The 22,716-nt window shown below is 44.5% G+C and overlaps 1 protein-coding gene across 1 annotated transcript in view; it reads left to right on the top strand.

The window, feature by feature from the left end:
* FAM117B (family with sequence similarity 117 member B) overlaps positions 1–3,214 on the top strand; it is a 28,217-nt gene extending 25,003 nt beyond the window's left edge. Inside the window, exons 7-8 of the mRNA XM_056861463.1 lie at positions 547–667; positions 2,889–3,214. Coding sequence (XP_056717441.1) covers positions 547–667; positions 2,889–3,207 — 440 coding nt within the window. The 3' untranslated portion in view covers positions 3,208–3,214. The remainder of the gene's footprint in view (positions 1–546; positions 668–2,888) is intronic.
* Positions 3,215–22,716: the final 19,502 nt, after the last annotated feature.

Genomic DNA, 22,716 nt, shown 5'->3' with positions numbered 1-22,716 from the left:
CAGGGTCTCAGGCAGGGGTCTTTCAAATCATCTACTTGCCTAATCCCTTTAACTGGAGATGCCGGGGATTGAACCTGGGACCTTCTGCATGCCAAGCAGATGCTCTACCACTGAGCCACAGCCCCTCCCCTAAGAAACTTTAGGTGGCCTTGATTTTGCTCTTCTTAAGTTGGGGGGTGGCATTTATGGTGCATGTGTGCATTCGTCAAATGATTCTAACTACAAGAGGAAAGGATTGAGTATTCTCCGAAAAGGGGGGAAAGTGTAGAACAGCCTTCCCTGGTGGTCTCTAGATATGTGGCCTCTTTTGTGGCAGGCATGTTCCTGAGCCTCATCAATTACACTAGAGATGTTTTACAGATCTAACATGCTGGTGCAAGAGACTGTCTCCGTGCATAGAGTGAAGATGTTTGAAGAACTCCAATAAGAGGGTTCTTAGGTCTTCCTTTAGCTTTGCATGTGAAGTAATCAGGGATGTGAGAAGCGAGGAAAGTGGCTGACTGTGTATTTTGGAACGTTCATTAATTGATGCTCTGCTCCCTTTAGAGAATGGAAACAACTCCCCGCTGCCCAAATACGCCACGTCGCCAAAACCCAACAATAGCTACATGTTCAAACGTGAACCTCCCGAGGGCTGCGAGAAGGTGAAAGTGTTTGAGGAAAGCTTGTAAGTAGCTCGACGCTTCAAAGAGCTAAGATCTAATACCTCAGTGCGAACAGACATTTGGATAAGCGATCGGGCACCCAGTTTTGCTGCTTTGACAACTTATAATTCGGCGTTGATTTAAAGCCAAGTGCAGTCTGTTTTTAAGAGATGGTTATGGAAAGCAGGGGGAGAATTCTAAACTGCTCCATCAGGGCAGACTGTTGATAGGAGGGGCTACAATATGACCCAGCATGATGACTGTCTGGCTAAAGAGCCACAGGACCGTTTCTCCTCTGTTGTTCAGTGCCCCCAAAGTCCACTATACTCTTCTCACCAATTCCATGCTGGAGGGTGGAAGGAGACTGTGGTGGTCCTCATCCTTCCGGAAGCAGGTGAATGTCTCCAAAGCTCAGTGTTAGACTGGGGATGGCACCACTTTTCTGTAGGCTCTGGGAGAAAGGGAGAGCTTTCATCAAACATGATTGGGGACCTCCTATTTGTTCCTTGGCAACCGTGACTTAAGTTGATGCAACCTGCTTTGTGAGCTGGGCTTGGCCTGGCCTGCAGGCTGTCTGTTACCCTTGATATAAGTAAGAATTCTGTTACAAGGATTGTATCCAGTTCTGATTTGGAAATAAAGTAAGAATTCTGTTTCAAGAATAATACCCAATTCTGACTTTGAAATAAAACTGAAACTAACACTGTTGCTTTTTTTTGCTAGAAACTTAAAAGACCATGAGGCTGTCCTTAACCAGAGCTAGGGCTTTTTTGGCCCCAGCCTGGCGGAACTCCCTTTCTAATGAGACCTGGGCCCTGCGGGATATTAAAACTCTGCAGGGTCTGTAAAATGGAGTTATTACACCAGGCTTATGGTTGAGGGCAGCTACACTTGTCATCTATACTGGCCTCCCTTACCCTCCCCTCCATTTTTATTATTTATTTATTATTATTTCCACTTATTATCCCTCTCTCCCTGGCTAAAAACCAGGCTCAGAGTGGAGTTTTTATTGTTTCGTTTGCTTGCAAACTGATATGTTGGTGGGCTCTGGCTATTCGCTGGCCCTGCAGTTGCCTTATGCTGCAAATGAGCGCCACCTGTTATATTATCATGTTTAATTTTGGGATTGGAACCTTACAGATTTTAATTTTTTTTGTGACTTTATAATGGTTTTAGTGTATTATTGTGTTTGTTGTATGGAGTGTTGGTTGTGAGCCGCCCTGAGCCTGGCCTTGGCTGGGGAACGAGGGCAGGGTATAAAACTAACTCAATAAATAATAAATTTTGTCACAGTTAATAAGATGACAATGGTCAAGGACGGTGGCCCTTGTGATCGGCATGGAAGCTTGAGAACTTGGATGAAATCCTAGCTTGGTGACTGACACAAGTATGAACAAAAGAAGTTTCCCCATATTTGAAAGTGAAACAATAGCTCATTGAACGAGATTATTAATCAGTGCTGGAATTCCAAGCTGCTGTTTACATTATGACTGGGATCCTGTGAAGGATTTCTGTGGGCAGGAGCGGTGACCGATTTGTGCCAGTTGCTGCGTCCCGTAGACCTCCAGCTCCTCTGATGTTCCTGGGGGTTCCCCTGTCCCCCAGGAGCAGCATTTTGGGCTTCTGTGGGAGGGGGAGGTGACTAAGTCATGCTCCATGGATGGGAAGTCACTTCTGTGCAGAAATCCTCCTAGGGATCCAGCCGTATAGTGCTTTATTGGACGTGCTGCAGAAGATTGTAAAACTGTATCTTCGAGTCTTAGACCATCTTATGTTGTGCTTGTGTTGGAGTTTTCAGGCTAGACAGGACTTTTGGCCAGATTACTGAGGATGGAACTCAGCCTGACTAGAAGCAACTTCACTGAAATTGTGATTGAATTCTTGCGTTCTTCTCCGGTGTACAGAGAAGGATATTTGGTAGTGGCTGTGAAGCTGCTGTGCTCCTATAAATGCTGTAAAATAAAAATATTGATGCAGCTTGGTCCAGTAAGAAAATGAGGTTACCTATTTCATTTGGCTTAATCTTGGACCACCATGGCAACCACTCACTGTGTAATAGTGTAAAAGGACTGGTTGAAGGTTTGGTGCTCCCTTGCATTATGTGGTTGTAGGTGCTTATGTCATTTTCAATGTGCTCAATTCTTGGAGGACTTCATGTTTAACCCTTAAAATAGAAAAGGTTGTTGTTGCCATCGGTTAAAACCTAACTTTCTGTTCTGTGTTGTTTTTTTCTTCTGCTTGTAGGCCAAAACCCTTACATGAAATTCCACCTTTTTACTGTCCCGACAAGAACAAAGTCAACTTTATTCCGAAAAGCGGTTCTGCTTTCTGCCTGGTCAGCATCCTCAAACCCCTTCTTCCCACCCAAGATCTTACTCTCAAGGGTGCTAGTCATAATCTGACCGTCACATCTGGGATGACGCCCGCTTTGCTGCAGCCAATTGCTATGGCTTCCCTGTCTGCTGGTGCAGACCAAGACCGGCTTTCTCGTGGCCCAAGTAAAATCATACCGCAGATGTCCGTGTTCCAGCCGTCAGGACATAGTGAAGAAGCTGAAGGATAACTTGCGGTGTTACACATCTGGGGAAAACCTTTTCAAAGTGAACTGTGATTAAGCCTTCCTAATTACATCTGTTTGCGTCATAATTGCTGGCAATTCCATAAACTGCTAAACAGATCATGCTAGTATCTCGGTCTCCATCACTGATCGCTTGGTGTGAGACCTCAGAAAGAGAGATGGCCATATTTGACTTGCGAAGGCTCAAGATCAGTCCGTGGTCTGCACTTTTCAAAAGCTTTGGTACTATTATAGAAGGAAGACATCCATCGTTCTATACCATTGGAAGGACCAATTTTTCTGATGCTTTGGGTCCCAATTTGAACTCTTCCTTTTTTCTAAAAAATAAAAAATCAAGAAGTCTGACATACCAGCTGTTCCCAGCAAAATATCTGCAAAGGGAAAAACAAGCAAATGACACTGTAAGATCATTAGTTTGTAAAAAGACATTGTATTTTCCAAATCTTGTGTTTTCCGACACACACAGAGAACAGGCCATCCCGTTGCTCCTGGCCACATCATTCCCACCGTTGGGACCAAAGGATGGCAACTTTTCAGCAGTCTTGTCACGTGACCATGTTTTTATTCCTTCTCCCAAACAAGCTTAATATCCAGACTGAAAAAGGAAAGCAATATTGGTGCATAATGTGCATTTGGGGGGGGGGGGGTTGGGGGCAGTGGGAGGTGGATTAGCGCTCGCATAGAACCGTTTGTCTGGGAATAGCGCTTTAGAGCACTTCGGCCAGTCGTGTACCGGGTTGTTCCTCGTGTTGTGTTTCAGAATGATTCGCCCTTCCCTCCCCCCCCCCCCCGCCCAAAATGCCAATCGACTGTCACATCAGTGCCTCTTGGGATGTCTTGGTTTCTCGTGTTGCTGTCAAAGTCTTGCCTCGCCTTTGGCTCATACCCGATCTCATCATGTCTTGCCACTGTACTGTATAGGCTCTAGTCATATGCCCTTGAAATGGCCGTGCATGTTTCTTCCTGCTTGTCCAAGTACCGTTTTGTGGGTCTGATGAGGGTAATAGTTTGCAAGGCATGATATGTGTTAAAGCAATTTATCTTCAGTGGACATAGTCCCCTTTTGGGGACTAGCAGCATTGTTAGTGTTAAGCTGAGAACCCTTTGGTTCTTAGTGTTGGTCTTCAGATAATTCCCACTTCATTTCCTTTGTGTGTGTGTGTGTGTGTAATATATCATAGTCAAGAAACAGGAAGGAGTTTTCTGTTGCTAAATTGGCCTGTGAACGGCAGTGAACTTTTCTGGATGCAAAAATTGTACTTTCCTGAATTTCAGTAGTCCAGCCTGAATGAGCACAACTCCAATTGCTGTTTCTGGAACCTCTCCAAAGTTGCCAATGCTTGTGAGATGGGCGCAGCCGTTTAAAAGGGACGTTTGATCAAAAATTGATGAAAATTAATTGGAAGCCAACTGGGCAGTGACAGGAAAAGTAATCTTTGAAAAGTAAGAGTCTTGAGGAACATTACAGACTACCGTCAGTTTGTGGCATTAGAGTGACCTGTTCTGGATTAGCAGCCATTGATGATGAATGCAGCATGGTGAATGGTGGGGAAGTATCATTTTGCCACGGGTGTGGAGTGAGTCACGCCCAAGCAGAGCGGATCTTCCACTTTGGGCGTTTGCGGTATGGTGGTATGCCACCTACTTTCTCCTGCATTGGTTGGTCTTTTGGCTTCGCTTCATGTCAAAATCTCCCCCCCTCTCTGTTCTCAGGGTATATATCTATATCTGCCCCCTTAAACAGCAATTTCATGTGACCGCTCTTCTGGAATTCATTTCTTAAAATGCGGCTGTGTTGGGAGTTTTTTGGTCGTGCCCTATTCATCTGTTTTCAGGTGTTATTTTGGGGACGCAAGGTGGGTCATCCTATTCTGGCGATGGACCTGCTGGCTTATCCAATCCTAGGATCCCTTGCTGCAAAAAAACACATTGCGAGGACAGAGTTTTTACTTTAAGAGTGGTAGTTCCCCGCTGATATTTTGCACTCAGTTTAAAGTGCATTATGCCCTGCATGAGAAAACAGTATAAGAAAAAACAAGTTTGACCTTAATATGGGTTATCTGATGTAGTTAACTTCTGTGAGTGCATGTCAGCTTTCAGATGAAACTTAATGTTCTAATACTTGGCTTTGTAAAGTATGGGAAGAGGGACTGCTCTTGTGCAAGAAGGGTCTTCGTATTTTGTTTAAACCCGGTTTGACTTCTTTGGTTAACAGCTTGTTCCAGATTGTAGCATGGTTCTCCGGAGATCTTTTCATAGAGCACCCAACAGCTGAAGTACTATTTTTAACCATATTTAAAATGTAGGTCTTAGAAACCCTTCAAAGCCTAAGATTCAGTGTTTTAATTAACCACCGCAAGATGTAGTAAAACTTCTTCCATGCGAAACAACTTTGACATCTCATTGTCCCTGGCTTCATTTATGCAGCACTCCCTGGTGTATTTTCCTGATGTCTTCTACGCCCCTTGAACCTTGGCAATAAAATGCAATGGGCTTTGCATGGAACAGGGAAAAAAGCACAGGGTGCTTTGGACCACTCAGCTGACGTTGGGAACCAGTGAGCTCATTCCAGGTTCGCGCATCACAAGACTTGGCTGTAGATGCAACCTTTCTGACATCTTAAGCTCGGATTCCTCTTCCTGTGGCTGTGCAGGAAGCAAATTCTCCCCTCTCTTTGCAAATGGAGACCAAACAGCATCTCTTGCTGAAAGCAAAGGGCTGATCTCCACTTTGGCGCGGGAGATGCTTTAGAAGAGCCCAGGAAGCACTGCCAGTGCATCTTCTAGGAGAGCCCGTTTAGAAATAGCCGCCTCCATCGTAGGGCACTTGCCTGGCAACTTCCCAACATTTTACGATTGGCAGCCCTTATGTTTTAGTTCTCACTGCCCTTGCTCTTTCCAGAGTTGATTGTTTGAATGGCAAACATTTTGTCTTTTGAGCCCATTGTTAAAGAGAAGGGCACCAGACAGTTTTAACCTGGGCAAACTAGTACATTGGCCTCTCCTGACCTTGTGTGGCTCCTCTGAGTTTTGACAGTATCTAATGGAAAAGCCATTTAAATGCTAGGTCAAGTCAGGCGACTAGCATCTTGTAAACGCAATAGAGGGCCTAAATCTTTGGAGTAGCGTTATAGGGACGGTAAGCAGGCCTATGGAAGTTGCTACTTTTTTAATTGAATGGTTAATAAAAACAGGAATTCTTATGGTTTATTCCATTTGAAGAGTGGTTTATTCTTCCATCATGTTACAAATTTCCAAGAAATGAGTAAAAGCCTCTAAACTGTTCTGTAGTTTAAGCTGCTATTGATGGAGTTGTGTCATTTGGGACAATTATTTTAGTTAGATGTTTGAGTGGCTCCATCGCTGTCTTGGAGCAGGTTTTAAAATATCGTTGGCTATCATATGTGCTCAAATCTATTCCACAATACAGTTCTGTAGGCTTTTGAAGCACCGGAAGCCCCAAGTTGCGGAGGTCACATTTCCTTAAGCAATGCATATCAAAAAGCCCTGGAGGGTAACAAAAGGGTAAATGATTCCTGATGAAGAGTTAGCTGCTACGCATGGATCCTTTCCTTGGTTTCTTGTGTCACCATCATGTTTGGCTATCTGTGCCCTATTTTAGACCTGTTCCAGTGGAAATACCGTTCCTTAAGATGTATCTTTCCTTCCTACCTTAACTGTCTGGATATCGTGTTGTGTAACTTGATCACAGCATCTCACTGCCAGCCGCAGGTGATGTATTTTTCCTTCCTAGTTCACCTTCTCTTACTCAAGACTGGCTATCCCGTTTTCTTGCCAGTACTAGTGTTAAAGACATTCTGGAGAAATTCACACCTAATTTGGTAAATTGTATTTGCAAAGGCCAATGATGTTTGACTATGTAAGATTTTTTAAAATCTTTTCCCCCCTCGATGCACACCAGTGTGTTTGGGCATTTCTTGTTTTTCTATTGTTTTTTATTTCAATGACAGATGTAAGACCTATGTCTGCAAGAAATTTTATTGAATTTTTTTACAAAAATGTTTTACTCACCTTTATGGGACTCGCACACTTTCAATAAATATTTCAAGTTAAGACTTTGTCTGTTTCGTCAGTTCTTCGCTGTCGACCAGGATGATAAAATAGGATGCTAGACTGTGATGATCAACGGGAATTCCCAAGTTTATGTCCTTATCACACTCACTGTAAAGCTCCCCCCAAAAAACGTATTTTAAATTGCACAGTGGCCAGCGTGGTGTAGTGGTTAAGAGTGGTGGTTTGGAGCAGTGGGCTCGGATCTGGAGAACCGGGTTTGATTCCCCACTCCTCCACATGAGCGGCAGAGGCTAATCTGGTGAACTGGATTGGTTTCCCCACTCCTACACACAAAGCCAGCTGGGTAACTTTGGGCAAGTTACAGCTCTGTTAGAGCTCTCTCAGCCCCACCTACCTCACAGGGTGTCTGTTATGGGGAAGGGAAGGTGATTGTAAGCCGACTGAGAAAGTCTTCTTCGTTTTCGTGGCTTCTGTGCAGTCCCACATGGGACTGTGCTTGCGCAGGCCAGCCACGGAGTTTAGAAAGCTTATAGACGAGTTAGCTCCCCGGGAGCACTCCCCCTCCCCTTGTCTGTTATCTTCTTTCCTTATAAAAATACTAACTTGGAGCCTAACCCTGTGAGAAACCCTGGATTGCCTTGGGTCTGATACTTTCTCTGGGTCTCAGTTCCCATTTTGTAAACGATAAAAGAACTAAGGTGGTTTAGTGCAGAGCTGTCAGGATTGTAATTGTGGCAGGTATAAACTGCTGTCTGTTTGTACAGTGAGAATCAAACCAGCCTGCAATCACCTTCCCTTCACCTCACAACAGACACCCTGTGAGGTAGGTGAGGCAGAGAGCTGTGACTAGCCCAAGATCACCCAGCTAGCTTAATGGGTAGGAATGGGGGAACCAATCCAGTTCACCAGATTAGGAGGAGTGGGGAATCAAACCCGGTTCTCCAGATCAGAGCTCCAAACCACCGCTCTTAACCACCAAACCATGCTGGCTCCCTCACCACTGCACATTCTGCAGGGAAGAGTCCTGGGTAGTGCAGTCAGTTAGGATCAGAGGGAGCATATTTACTCCAATCCTAATCTACCCTTCCTCCAAACTCTGAATTAAGAAGTCGCCGGATACCTTCAATTTATAGCAGCTTGGATGGGGGCGGGGGAGGAAGGAATTGGGGCATTGGACAGCTCATGGTGGTCCATGCGGCAATTTCTGACTCCAGGCTACTAAAACCTGCTGTAAACTTGAGCAGCAATAAAAAAAAAAGGAAAACAAGTGTTTTACACAGCAAAGTAAAATTCAAACAAAACAACACCAGGCTATGGAAACTAAGTTATCAATATTAACAAGAACTAGACACAATACATAACAATATAGAGATCAAACGTATCAACATAGTAGCAAGAAAATATGCAAGTGTAAATGCGCAAATCCAGCTTCACAGAGAGGTAAAACAGGTAAAGTCTAATTGAAGAAATACAGTTCTTTTAGCAACTTTACTACTCCCTGCAGAAGACATTCTGTTTTGGAGTTCACTGTGACTTCTTGGACTTTACCTGTTTTACCTTTTTGTGAGGCTGGGTTTGCGAGTTTAAGCGTGTATATTTTCTTGCTACTATTTTGAAACGTTTGATCTCTGTATTGTTATTATGTATTGTGTCTAGTTCTAAACTTGAGCGGGACAACTTCCTCTCCACTGTTTGTCATTTCCCTGGGCAGAGATCTTGTGCTGACCAAAGCAGTGCATTGGCTTCAGGCCAACAGCAACCTCAAGGGGAGCTGGGAGGGCAGAAGTGTAACACTGTGCACGGGGAGGTGCCAGGGAAATAGTGTGGCTTCCTGGACAAACAAAAAACCCAGTTTTATCGCTACCAAATTGCTGCGTAAGGTTAACTTTAGTAGAAGAGAACTGAAACATTGCATTGCTGGGTTAGCTTGGCATCTTCAGTTAGGCCTTTGTAACCCTAATTAGTGCTAAATATATTCTATTTGGCGATGGACTTGAAAGAGCAGTAAGCATGGCTATATATGACATTTTACTTGGAAGTATTTCCTTTATTGAAACAGCCAGTTGCTTAAGCTCCTTTCTTAGAGGCTTCGTCTAGAATGCATTTAGTATTTAACTACTTTGGCTTTAAGTAAAGCATGAAGTATGAAACATGAAATTGGAAGAGCTCTAAGTATTGTGAAGCGGGGCTAAGGTTCTGGATGTAGTCTGTTTACTAGAGAAGCAGGAAACGTTCTTACAAACATCTTTCACAAAATGTTCCCATAACTAAGCAAACATGGTTGGTCTTCTAAAGCGGTCTTTGGGGAATGGTGTGGGGCTGAGCATTAACCAGAGCACACTGTAAATGCACCTGGCCCCTTCCACTTCTTTGCATTATTAGGACCCGTGGGTCATGGTCACAGCCTGCAACAGTGAAATACGATTGACTGTCAAGTCAAACCTTTTAAAGGGCATATTGGCTCCAATTATCTTGAACATTTTCTTTGGGATCTTCGTTTGTCATAGGAAAAAAGATACAAACAGGTCTGTTTATGCAAGCTGTTATTAACTGCAAAGTTCTTAGTTGCATTGTTTTTAGTTGTTGCTAATCAAATTTCCTATTCCCTATTACTATGTATGGGTGTGTAAGTTGGACAATGAAGAAAGCTGATAGGAAGAAAGTAGATTCCTTTGAAATGTGGTGTTGGAGGAGAGTGTTATAATTACCGTGGACTGCCCAAAAAAAAAAAAATCAGTGGGTTCTAGATCAAATCAAGCCTGAACTGACCCTAGAAGCTAAAATGACTAAATTGAGGCTGTTGTACTTTGGTCACTTGAGAAAACAAGAGTCACTGAAAAAGACAATCACGCTAGAAAAAGTTGAAGGCAGCAGGAAAAGAGGAAGACCCAACAAGAGATGGATTGACTCTATAAAAGAAGCCACGGCCCTCAATTCGCAAGATCTGACCAAGGCTGTTAAAGATAGGATGTTTTGGAGGACACTGATTCATAGGGTCGCCGTGAATTGGAAGCGACTTGATGGCACTTAACATGCACACAATCAAATTTAGCACTAGGTATATCTTTAAAATCAACAAGACTGCCTGCTCTAACGTTGGCTGGATCATGTCTGGGTTTAGCATTACTTTCACTTGGGTTCTGGATTCCTGTGCCCAAGGGGAACAATTTGAAACAATGGCATGTTTCATTTTGAGTTAGTGTTGCCGTGTTAGTACCTTTCCAGGCTAGCCTGATCTCGTCAGATCTCAGAAGCTAAGCAGGGTCAGCCTTGGTTAGTATTTGGATGGGAGACCACCAAGGAATACCAGGGTTGCCTTGCAGAGGAAGGCACTGGCAAACCACCTCTGTTAGTCTCTTGCCATGAAAACCCCAAAAGGGGTCACCATAAGTCGGCTGCAACTTGACGGCACTTTACACACACATTAAACACTAGTCCTTGGAGGTAAAGTGCCTCAGGTTTTTAATGGGTTTTATTGCAGACATGAAGGGTTGGGATACAATTATTTCTTCTTTTTGCTGTAAGGGTGCACATACAACATATAGGAAAGTAGAAAAAGAAGCCAGACACCAAAACAACAGAAGCGAGACTGATGCCATATTGCCAGCTTGTTTACTGTCTGCTTGTAAGAGATTTGATATAATGCTGCCGTAGATTAAGAGAAGGGGAGGCTTAACCCAGCACTAAGAGTAGTCAACTATAAAAACATGCCCATTCCATAAGTCTTCAAATCCTCTCTAATCCTTTTGCTGTCTCTGTGTGGACGGGATCTGACAAACAAATGATTGCACCTTATTTAAATAGAAAGTAGTCTGTTGTATCTAAGAAATTGGTTTCTACATGTTAGTAGAAATCTAGGAAAAAATTTCCACCACTCACTAGACCTTTGTTTTGAAAAGGTGAGCTGATTGCTAAAATTCTACAGTCAAACAAGCAGCTCACGCAAATATGATTGGTCCTTAGAGTGATAATGCTCTTGTCCCAAAGGCCCTTAAATGCTTTAATAAAAGAGGGTGGTGTTTCTACTTCCCGAAAACAAAAATGAAATGAATTTGTTTAATGTGCTGAAGTCATGCAATATAACCAAAGCCCTAGATTCTCTTACAATGGGGTGGTACTGAAAAAAACTAATATCAAAATGTGTTGCAGATACCTCCTTGCTTTACTGGATTGCACTTGCTAAATAATGAGGGCTCAAGGAAATTAGCCTTGTGTGGATTCCTGAGGCCAGTTTATGGTTTGCAGCCTTCAGCTCCCAGACAAATTGCTGCCCAGCACTATCAACTCTTTCTTGAGCTCTACTTGTCTGTCACAAAGGCACAACTTTTTCTGAAATTTCATTTGCTAAAGCCATATACTCTTGGATAGTTGCCCAATCCTTGGATAGTTGCTCTTGGATAGTTGCATAGTTAAATTGTGGAACTCCCTGCCCCAGGATATGGTGATGGCTGCCAACTTGGAAGGTTTAAGAGGAGAGGGCTATTCATAGCTACTAGTCAAAATGGATACTAGTCATGATGCATACCTCTTCTCTCCAGGATCAGAGGAGCATGCCGAATATATTAGGTGCTGTGGAGCACAGGCAGGATAATGCTGCTGCAGTTGTCTTGTTTGTGGGCTTCCTAGAGGCACCTGGTTGGCCACTGTGTGAACAAACTGCTGGACTTGATGGACCTTGTTCTGATCCAGCAGGGCTTTCCTTATGTTCTTATGTAATCCAAATGTCTCAGTGCAGTTATTTGGTTTTGTAAGAGAAGACCGAACATGAATTAAGACACTGGTATGCAGACTGAAAAAGATGTACAGCATATGAAAAGGGGTGTTTCCTTTCCTGAAGACTGCCAGTAGGGATCCTCTAAAGCAAGACCCAGCTAAGCAGCAGTGGCATGGACCTCGGCAGCAGTGCCTCCAAAGCAATGGTTCCCAACCTTTTTTTGACCAGGGACCACTAGGACTTTTTTGTTCGGTGCAGGGACCCCAAGGTTCAAAATAAAAATTCAGAGAATTTGAAAATAAACTTTAATCATAACTGTTAGTTAAACATTAAACTTAGAATAATATTTGAATATGTTTTTTATAATAGAGAACGTTTAATTGAAAAGATTAATTTATTGTGGGTTTATAACTTTGTTTCGCGGACCTTAATTTAGTTCTCACGGACCCCTGGGGGTCCGTGAACCCCTGGTTGGGAACCAGTGCTCCAAAAGGATCTTGCTGGAAGGCACTCCCACCTGAAAAACAGGACCTGTTCAAAGGTGTGCAGCTATTAACCCCAACCCCATCTCAAGCAGCTCTGGAGAAATAAAGGTGACCAAAAATGAGGACTCGAGAATCACGCAAAAACAGACACACATTAAATATGTAATTCTGTCCACCGGTCGAGATAATCCTATTCGCAATCCTGTTAGCAAGACTATCTCTTCCTCCATCGGTGGCAACAGTCTTCAAATGTCATGGTATTAGATCCCAGCATGATGATGTAAAATTGTTGATTGGCATTTAATTTTCTTGCAATGTATGTCTTCAGGAAACTGTTATACCTGCTGATTATCTCTGCAGCTGTGGCAGACAGGATAGCTTCTCCTGCTGCTCATTTTACATCCTTCCAGAAAAAAAAACAGCTTTAGGTCCTCGTCAGAAAATCTGATGGAATGGTACCCTCCATCGGGTTTGCTCCTGGGTGACTCTAATGCATCAAAGTTGGAGATGATCGACAGGGCAAATTATAGCAGCTAGAAGCCCAGCCGGGTTCTGCCTCAGGCAGTGATCTGCGCCCCAGAATTTGTCAAGAGCGCCACTTCCTAAATCTTGAACGAGAAATCAAGTTTATAAGAAAGCATAATGGCCACGGAGGTGCAACTATACAAATTCTGCCTTTATTAAGGACCCAAAACATAGAACTCCATGAGCAAAACACACATGTGAACAGCAAAGATAGGAAGATCAGTATCAGGACAGTGAGGGATGATAGGGAAATTAAACTCAATGCAACAAAAATGGTACTCTGAATATACCCTTAAACTTGATTCCTAGAAAAAAGAGAGCTATTTTATATAATCAGATCCTTGAGGCCAAAACGAAACAGAGTGGTTTAAGATGACATGTGGTTAGGAGTTCATCTTCTTCCAAGATTGCTGCAAACTCTTCCATTTCTCATCTGTCCTCAGGAAGATACGGAGAAGAAATTTCAAAACGTATATGAGACCCTTGGAACTGTACAAACATTAATTATTTTACTTGCTGGCAACTACAGATGGATGATTACACGTTTGACTCTCTTTCCTTTTTCTTCTCCACACCCCTCACTACACTACACAGTTTTTAAAAAGTTGCTTGGGTGTGGACATGGTTAGAGCTCTTCATATACCAATTTTGATATTAAAGAAAACTTGGATTACAACTCTCAAGAGGTTGAAATGGGATCATTTTCTTGTAACCATAAAAACTGAGTAAATACCAGCAACTTTTCCTGGCGAAAGGTTTTTTTAAGCTCTTACTTCAGATGGTGGGGAAACATGGAATAAGGACTCTGAAGGTGATTCAAATGGCAAATGGGCTCTGATGAAGTAGGTGGCCTTGGGTAACCTGGCCCCAATCTGTTTTAAGTTTTGACAAGCGTGGATCTGTAAAGACTTGCATGCAGGGCATCTCATTCTACTATATCCCCCTCCCCAACTATTTCCTCCTTCCGCAGCCTCCCCTTTTCCTGATTTCTTCTCTCCTTCCCACCCCTGCCTTAATCTGCCCCTTCCTCTGGCAGACTCTCCTGAGTTGTGTGGTGGATCCTGCTGCTAGTCCCAGCTGAGTAGTGCGGGTAGTGGGTGTCTGCTGGTCATTGCTGGGCCTGTCTCTGTTGAGTCATCCTCTGTCAGGATACATGACAAAGGAGTCGGACACTTTTCAAGGCTGTTTTGGCTTTTTGGTCCACTTCTGAAGGCTAAGCAAAATTGTTGTGGTTGCCTAGCAACCCCCAACATGGTCACTGAGATCTCAGAACATAGCCTCTATTCTCATAGCTAGAAATGTTTGTGTTATTTTGGGGGATTTAATCCCTCAGTGTACTTTTTAAAAAAGATTTCAAATTTTTCTGCTTAGGGCCAGGTTCAGAATGAGGTACTTGATAAAGAATAACCAGCACTTTGCATTGTGCCCAGAAACAAATTATCTGTAGTTGCAGTTCTTTTAAGATTGGTGAAACACCTATAACTAATAGAATGGGTTTTTCTAGTTCTATATATTTTGTCAGTGCACTTAAGCAGCCTCCAGTTATTGACTACTCTTTGTTAAAAGCCTGTTTCTTTCCCCCACTTCCTACAGATGCCTCCATTCTTTTTCTGTGTGAATAGTTTAGAGTCTAGAATAACTTAGAGATTTTGGAGCAACTGCTTCATCCATTGAATCCAAGGCAAATGAACGACTGTATAGAAGAGAACAGTAACGAAATTCTTTACCACTGCTCTTACGTGACTTTCATTTTGTGAAATTATGGATGAAATCATGAGTTTATCATTCCATTCAGACATAGGTTGTGTGGTATAGTTCACCAACAGTAATTAATAACTAAATACCCATGGAATCAAATGGCCTATTTGCAATCTTAGGGGGTCTCTCCTTGAATGACAGCTGTGACAGAAAAACATGTGCACACTTACTCTTAATCATGCAGTGAGGAGTTCATCATCTGAACGTCCAATGGCATCTGGATTTGAAAGAGGATCCAAGTCTGCAAGAGCACTGAACCACGCTGACATGTCTCGGCTACTAGTCTCGACTGCAGCGAAACAGGTAAAATAAAATAATTTCATATTGGTTGATATAACATGCCCTTTAAAGAAAGAAACTATTTCAGCAACAAAAAATTTAGTTTTTTTCTTGATTCCTTAGTGGAATAAGATTCCCCCAAACCAGTTAACGGGTTTTGGACACAGCATTCCAAGTCAGTCAGAGGATTGTGGCTTTCACAAAACACATTCAGCTTGGTTTGAAATCATTTTAGAAGGAGGAAAGACTGCAAAGCACTATAGGCTCAATGTCACATCTTGAGCTTTACGTACAAAGACATGTCACAGAATTAGAGATGCACCTTCTGCTTGCAAGTTTATTGCTGACACCTGTTCCATATGTTAAATATGGAAAACAAGTGAACGGCTTTTATTACTGGAATACTCCGGCTGGTTAGCTGTGTTAATCTGTAGCAGGAAAATAAAATAGGAGTCCGCAAGCACCTTAAAGGCTAACAAAATTTATCCCATGAAAACTTATGCTGAAATACAGTCTGCTAGTCCTTAAGGTGCCAGTGAGTTCTTGTTTTGTTATACTGTAATGTGTGTGCCCTAGACTGAGATACTTAAATTGTAATCCTAAAAACACTTACTGGAAAAAAGCCCCGTTGAATATAACTGAACAGATTATTTTTAATAATCTGGTTAATAATTGGAGAATTTGTACCTATTATTGGATGTTTTAATTGATATTTGTGTATTTAAAAATGTGATTTTATTCTTCTCCACCCTGAGCCTGGGTTTGGCCGGGGAGGCCGAGTTAGAAACCACCTCCTCCTCCTCCTCCTCATCCTCATCAACAACTTCTGAGTAGATCTGTTTGGTTACTCCCTTAAACTCATACAACGCTTGTGCTACCATAGTAACGATAAACAAAACACAATTCTTTCCCCAAGAGCCAAACCAAAACATGCGGCTGTTGGAGCATATGGTGTACCTCTAACTGGAATAATGGTGACATAACTCTGTAATGTTCATTAATTCCACACACGACTAAGATAATTCATAGCATGTTTCGATGGAGCTTATTTCTATAAATGGAAAGCTGACCACCAGCTAGACCAGATCTTCACACAACAGTTTTGAATTGCTCTGATGGAACATATTGCCCCATGAAACATATTCACACAGGGAGCTAAGAACTAATGAGAAAGCATATACAACCACGTAACATCATAGTGCAGATATTGCACCAAGTGTTGAAGGCAAATGAATGCTTAAACGAACACAGTCTTGCCCCATAAGTTGTTTGGAGGGAAACCCACTTTGAGATCCTATGTAAGTCAGTCTTGAAAGACGGGTATAAATGCAAGTAACACATACTCTCAAAATTTGATTTCCATTTCCCCTTCCCAAAATCCAATTTCCTTATGCTGGAACTCAGTAGAAGCTATCCAATTTCCTTCAAAAGGTTTTTTAAAAACCCCAAAGCAAGTCAAGTCTGGTACTTACTATTTAATCCCCCAGCAGCATGAAGGCCTAGATCAAGGAGTTGGGAAGGGAGGAATGCAGACGAGTTTGGTAAAGATTCTGCTTCTGTAGCAGGTGCTTCAATAGGGGGAACCGTACAAGGGCTGTCAAACACATTTTGGCATTGCTGTGCTCTATTTCCAGCGCTTGAAGAATGGGAGCTTGGTAAGTTCTCCAGAAAAGAAAAGTCCCTCTCAAAAAATTCTTCAGCAGACTCTGTTGGCAGTAATTCACCTGGAGGTGATGTAGAACAAAAACACAAGGTTTTATAAGCTCTTTTCCTTGAAACAACGTAAATGTCTGCAAATGGCGTTTAAAATTTAATATTTGTGCTGTCCTTTGGGAGAAGAGAACGTCATTCTATGGTTTTATCTACGTAAAACTGCTGGGAGAGGTCATCCGGAGATTTGGGCTGAGTTGCCACTAATGCGTGGATAATGTTCCTCTCGCGCTTCCTGCAGATCCCAAGGAAGTTGTGAAAATTGTGAGCAGGTGCCCGGAGGCAGTTGTGGGATGGATGAGGGCTAGCAAGTTGAAACTGAATCCCGACCAAATGGATGTGCAACTGGTTGAGGGCTAGCAAGTTGAAACTGAATCCCGACCAAATGGATGTGCAACTGGTTGAGCCTTAAACTGTAGGCCGGGATCCAGCAGCACCCCCAAGAAATGAACCTGCTCTTGGGGGGCGGGGGGAGGCTTACTCCTCAGTCCTCAAGCAGCTTTGTCATTGGTTGTTTGTGCATGGGAGTTTTGCCTGCTTGACCCACACTTTCCTGTTGGGCGTTTATGCACCAGCAGTCTCCAAGCTCAAATCAGGAAGTATTTCAATCCCCGCCCCTTGACATGCTTTGTAATTGGCTGTAGTGAGAGAAAAGTTCCCTCCCCAAAACCTAATTGCTGCATAAAAAAACATTTTAAGAGCACTTTAAGAAAAAAACAAAAACGGAGCTATTTGAAAGTGGGGGGGGGGACTCAAGCCTCGTTTTTAAAAGCCTTCTGCTCACAAAGAACTCCGAGGAAGCAGAAAGTATTTGAATCCCCCCTTGACATACTGCTTTGTAATTGGCTATCCTCTTGCTGTGAGAGAAACCAAGCTTCTGTGTCCCATGCTTTTAAAATTGTGCAAGGATAGAATAAAAGAAGCAATTAACCGTGAGGATTAAATAACATACTAAGTTTAAAAGACTTATGACACAGTTATAATCATAGGTTCAAATATCCAGATGTTATCCAAAAGGCTGAGTTCTTTCAGTGGTTAAACTCCGAAGTCCAGGACAAGGTTTTCTGGTCAGTGAGACTCGCAACAAGACAAGATACCAGGGACTGGATATTTACCTGGGCCAAAGCTCAGGACCATGCAATGAGCAAGGATAAAACTAGAATGGAGCCTTGATTACTTACCGTGAAGGCTCCTTCTCTCCTGAGGCGAAGGCACCTTGATTAGTGGGTTATTTCCTTCCATCATCAGGGTAGGCAGGACCAATTTTTTTGACGACTTCCTGTCTGCCCTTGGCGGGAAATAGCCTGCAAAACCTCAGTTACAGTCTTGCCTAGCTACTAAAACAGGAGTCAAACTTACTCGATAACAAAAACATGTAAGAACACATTAGGAACATCAACAATGGAACAATGAAAACCAGAGGATATATGTGTTAACTTCTTATGGGAACTACAAATTGGCAGCCCTTGAACTTGCAAATGATCCCTGGAACATGAGCCCCAGCTCCCTAGAACAGGACGATAGAGTCCTGATGGATAAGGTTCGAGTTGTTAAGTACCGGTGGGCAAGACGCCTTCGCCTCAGGAGAGAAGGAGCCTTCACAGTAAGTAATCGAGGCTCCATTCTCCTCTGAGGCTCCGGCATCTTGATTAGTGGGACCTATAAGAGCTCCCATCTGGGTGGGTTACGAACCTTCCTCCGCAACCTGTTGCAATACTCTGCGACCAAAGGCCGCTTGAGCAGAGGCCCACATATTCACTCTGTAGTGCTTAATGAAAGTGGAAACCGATGCCCATGTGGCCGCACGGCAAATCTCCTCCACCAGTGCCTGTCTGTCAAAGGCAGCTGTGGTGGCTGCACTGCGCAGTGAATGGGCCGTGATGCCCTTGGGAGCTGGGGACCCCCGATGCTTTGTAGGCCTCAATGATGCAGAGATTTAAGGTGTGGCTGATTGCCGCAGCTGACATTCTCTTGCCCATTGTAGGGTTACTGATCTCTATAAACATGAAATCAGACTGTCTAAAGGCAGCGGTTCTATCTATAAAGATGCGAAGGGCTCATCTTAAGTCTAACTTATGCCAGGCGTGTTCCTTGGGACAGGAGGGCTTAGGGCAAAAGGAAGGTAGGTTAATCTCCTGCGACCTATGAAAGGAGGAGCTGACCTTTGGGGTGAAGGTAGGATCCAGTATCAGGACCACCTTATCCTTGTGGAATATGCAGAGACCCTTGCGTATGGATAGGGCCCTGAGTTCAGACACGCGTCTGGCCGAAGTGATGGATATCAGAAACAATACCTTCATATGGAGGTATTTCAGGGGTACTGAACGAAGAGGTTCGAAAGGAGGTTTGGTCAAAGCGTTTAGCAGTAGGTTAAGGCTCCAGGAGGGAAACCGGTGGGTGACCGGAGGATGAGTTTGTGTTACACCCTTCAGAAATGCCACGATGTGCTGGTGAGTCTAGGATGGGAATCACTGTGGCTAGTACAGCGATTTGGCTCCTTAATGTGGAGGCGGAGAGCTTAAGGTTTAGGCCCTCCTGCAGAAATTCCAGGATTTTATGCACCCTTGGTTGCAGGGGGTCAACCTGCTTCCTCTTAGCCCAACGGACAAATGCCTTCCAGGAAGCGTTGTAAATCCGTCTGGTGGACAGTCTATGCGCCTCCAGGATGGTGGACACTACGGCCTTGGAATATCCCTTATCCATTAAGGATCTCCTCTCAAGTGCCAGGCGGTCAAGCAGAACCACTGAGGGTCTGTGTGGACTAGATGACCCTGGCGGAGAGTTCCCCATCGCTCCGGGATTCTCCAGGGTTCCTGGCAAGACAATTGGCATAGGGTCGCAAACCAAGGGTGGCGAGGCCAAAACGGTGCCACTAGGATGACGTTGGCCCTTTTCTCCCTGATCTTTCGGAGTACCTTTGGTAGTATTGGCAGGGGAGGGAAGGTGTAAAGCCCCTGGGGCCATGGCCTCATGAGAGCATCTATGCCCTCCACTGCTGGGTATTGGTACCTTGAGAAAAACCTTGGCACCTTAAAATTTTATGCGGAAGCAAATAAGTCTACAGAGGGAACACCGAATTTGGTGGTAATTTGCCAAAAGGCCTCCTGGTCCAAGGACCACTCCCCTTTGTCTGCGAACTGGCGGCTTAACCTGTCCATTTGAGTATTGAGGGTACCCTTGATGTGCTCTGCCCGGATCAATTGTAGGTTGGTTTGGGCCCATGTGAAAATGTGAACTGCCTCCCGATGGAGGGAGGAGGACCGTGACCCTCCCTGCTTGTTTAGGTGGGCCTTGGTTGCAATGTTGTCCGTTCTGACTAATACATGTCGACCCTGAAGGAATGGTGCGAATACTTGAAGTGTGAGCTTCACCGCTCTCACTGTAATAGATTTATGTGGGACGTTGTCTCCGCTGGTGACCAACGGCCCTGAGTTGAGTGGGTCATGCAGGTGGCCCCCCAGGCTGGCATCTGAGGTTATCTGTATCGGATCTTCGTGAATGTATTGAGTGGGGCGACAAAGGTTTGAATGTTGCGACCACCAGCGAAGGCTTCTTCTTGTCTTGGTAGAGACTGAGAGAAGCCTGTCTCTTTTTCTCGCAATGTCTGTGTGAAAAGGACGAATCTGCCACTGTAAGGGGCTGGAATGGAAAAGGGCCCAGGGTACTACCGCTACGCAGGCTATCATGAGATCCAGGAGTCTTGCTAAGGTCATAAGACTGGATGTTCTTAACTTGGCTATGGATGAAGCCAGGGTTATAATTTTCTGGATCCTGACCTGAGGTAGGGACAGATAATTGGTTCGCGAATCTATGTGTACCCCCAAATGACTCATGGTTTGGGAAGGTACAAGGGAACTCTTGCTGAAGTTGACTAGGTAGCCTAGTCCTGCAGAGTCTGAATCACGCTTGCTGTGTGTAAGAGGGATTGGTGTTTCGACTGAGCGCAGATGAGAATGTCGTCCAGGTATGGATGTACCAGGTATGGATCCCTTCCTGTCTGAGAGATGCTATGACTGTGATTAGGATCTTTGTGCAGACCCTTGGGGCGGACGCCAACCCAAAGGGGAGGGCCCGGAACTGAAAATGGTGTTGGCCATATGTGAAGGGCAGAAAACGCTTGTGAGAAGGGTGGATAGGCACATGAAGATATGCTTCTGTTAAGTCCACCGCCGTCATAAAAGTGCCTGGGAGCAGGGATTCCACGATGGATTTCACAGTCTCCATTCGAAAATGTTTGCGCGCCATCCTGTTTAGGTACTTCAGGTTGAGGATGGCCCTCCAGTCCCCGTTCTTTTTGGGGACCGTAAAGAATATGGAATAAATCCCCTGACATCTTTCGAGTGTGGGGACGTGTTCTATGGCCTTGATCGAAATTAAGTGCTGTATGGCAGATAGTGTCCTGGTACGCTTTACTAATTTGCCTGGTGGAGGAGACCGAAGAAAGCAGTCTCTTGGTAGGGAGGTGAATTCCAAGAGATAACCTGTGGATATAATTTGTGTGACCTGGCGATCGGGGTTTGAGGGGGCGCAATTGGAGCTGTAATGCAGGAGCCTACCCCCTACTGGTAACGGATCGACGTCACTGGGGGTTGTTTTTGTGAAACTTATCCCCTTTCTCAGGATGGGCTTGGTGACCTTGGGGTCATGAGAATCTTCCTCCCCTCCGAAAGGGCCAAGAGGAATTCCACGTACCCTTTCTGGAATCTGCGAGGTATCGAAAGGGAGTGTGGGAAGTACGAAAGGACTGATACGAGGCAGTCCAAGGGTCTTTTTAAAATTGTTTTAGAAGGGCCTGCTTTTTATCCTTTGTTTCGACTAGGATTTTATCAATTTTTTTGCCAAATAGTCTACCCTCCTGAATGGGGTAAGACATTAGCGTGTTCTTTGCCCTGAAGTCTGCAAGCCACGCTCTTAACCAGAGTGCCCTTCTAACTGAAGTCACCGATGCCGTAGAGCGAGCCACAAAAGACATAGTGTCTAATGACGAGTCAGCCATTAAGGTGAGGGCATTTAACACTCTCTCAAGGCCCCCGGTTACTCTATGGTTCTTGGGGGGGACCAGCTGATTGAGCTTTTTAACCCACAGGTAAGAAGCCCTTGCGAAAATGGAGGTAGTAGCACTGGCCTGAATGGCCCGCGCTGAGTTCTCATGTGCCTTTCTGGTCAATGATTCAGATTTGCGATCTAGTTGGTCCTTCAGGGAACCCAAAGCCATCCTCGGGGACGAGACCCGGGGTCTGCAGGTCCACCACTGGTGCATCCACCAAGGGTACCTTGAGCACATTCATTGCATGAGGTGCGAGCTGGTACAGCTTTTTAACATTACCGGGGACCTGTCTGCTGGAGGCGGGATTGTCCCATTCCTCTTGCATGGCCCTTAAGAAGAACTCAGGAAAAGGTACTAGGTTGTTACGTGCCTGTTTCCTGGGAAAACATTCCGCGACCCCTTGCTTTAGATTGGGTTTCTGGGTCTCTGAGGAGACAGAATCTTCGTTTAAGACAAGGGCCAGAATGGCCTTGGCTAACAATTCCTGATAATGTTCCCCATTGAAAAGACGATTCTGATGCTCCTCAGGGGCAGGAGACTCTTCATCAGAGTCAAACTCTCCTTCTTCTCTTTCTTTGTCAGTATCGAGGGAAGAGGCATGAGACTCTGACCTAGGTGCCTGTTGAGTCCCCGAATCAGCCTTAAGGGCTGCCTTAGTGGGCCACTGGGCACTGGTGGAAGGTCCCTGGGCGGCCTGCACAACCTCCTCCGTCCCAGTGTTATGGGACTGAGTTGTTGAGGATTGGGTCGTTGAGAGGGAAGGTGACTCACAGGGCCCCGGCCAGGCAAAAATTGGCAACCTCATATGAAAGGACTGAAAAGCCTGCCACTGTCTCTGCAGGGCAAGGTTAAGCCAGAGATCAGCCTCCTCCCTGGTGATAAACCCGCCTCCCGCCGCCGAGGGGGGGGGGAAGTTACCAGCTCCCGATTGGAGAGATGAGG

This window comes from Euleptes europaea, chromosome 15, assembly GCF_029931775.1.
Source record: "Euleptes europaea isolate rEulEur1 chromosome 15, rEulEur1.hap1, whole genome shotgun sequence".
NCBI classification, from domain to species: domain Eukaryota; kingdom Metazoa; phylum Chordata; class Lepidosauria; order Squamata; family Sphaerodactylidae; genus Euleptes; species Euleptes europaea.
Note: the sequence above shows the minus strand (reverse complement) of the source record. Positions and strands in the feature narration are given on the sequence as shown.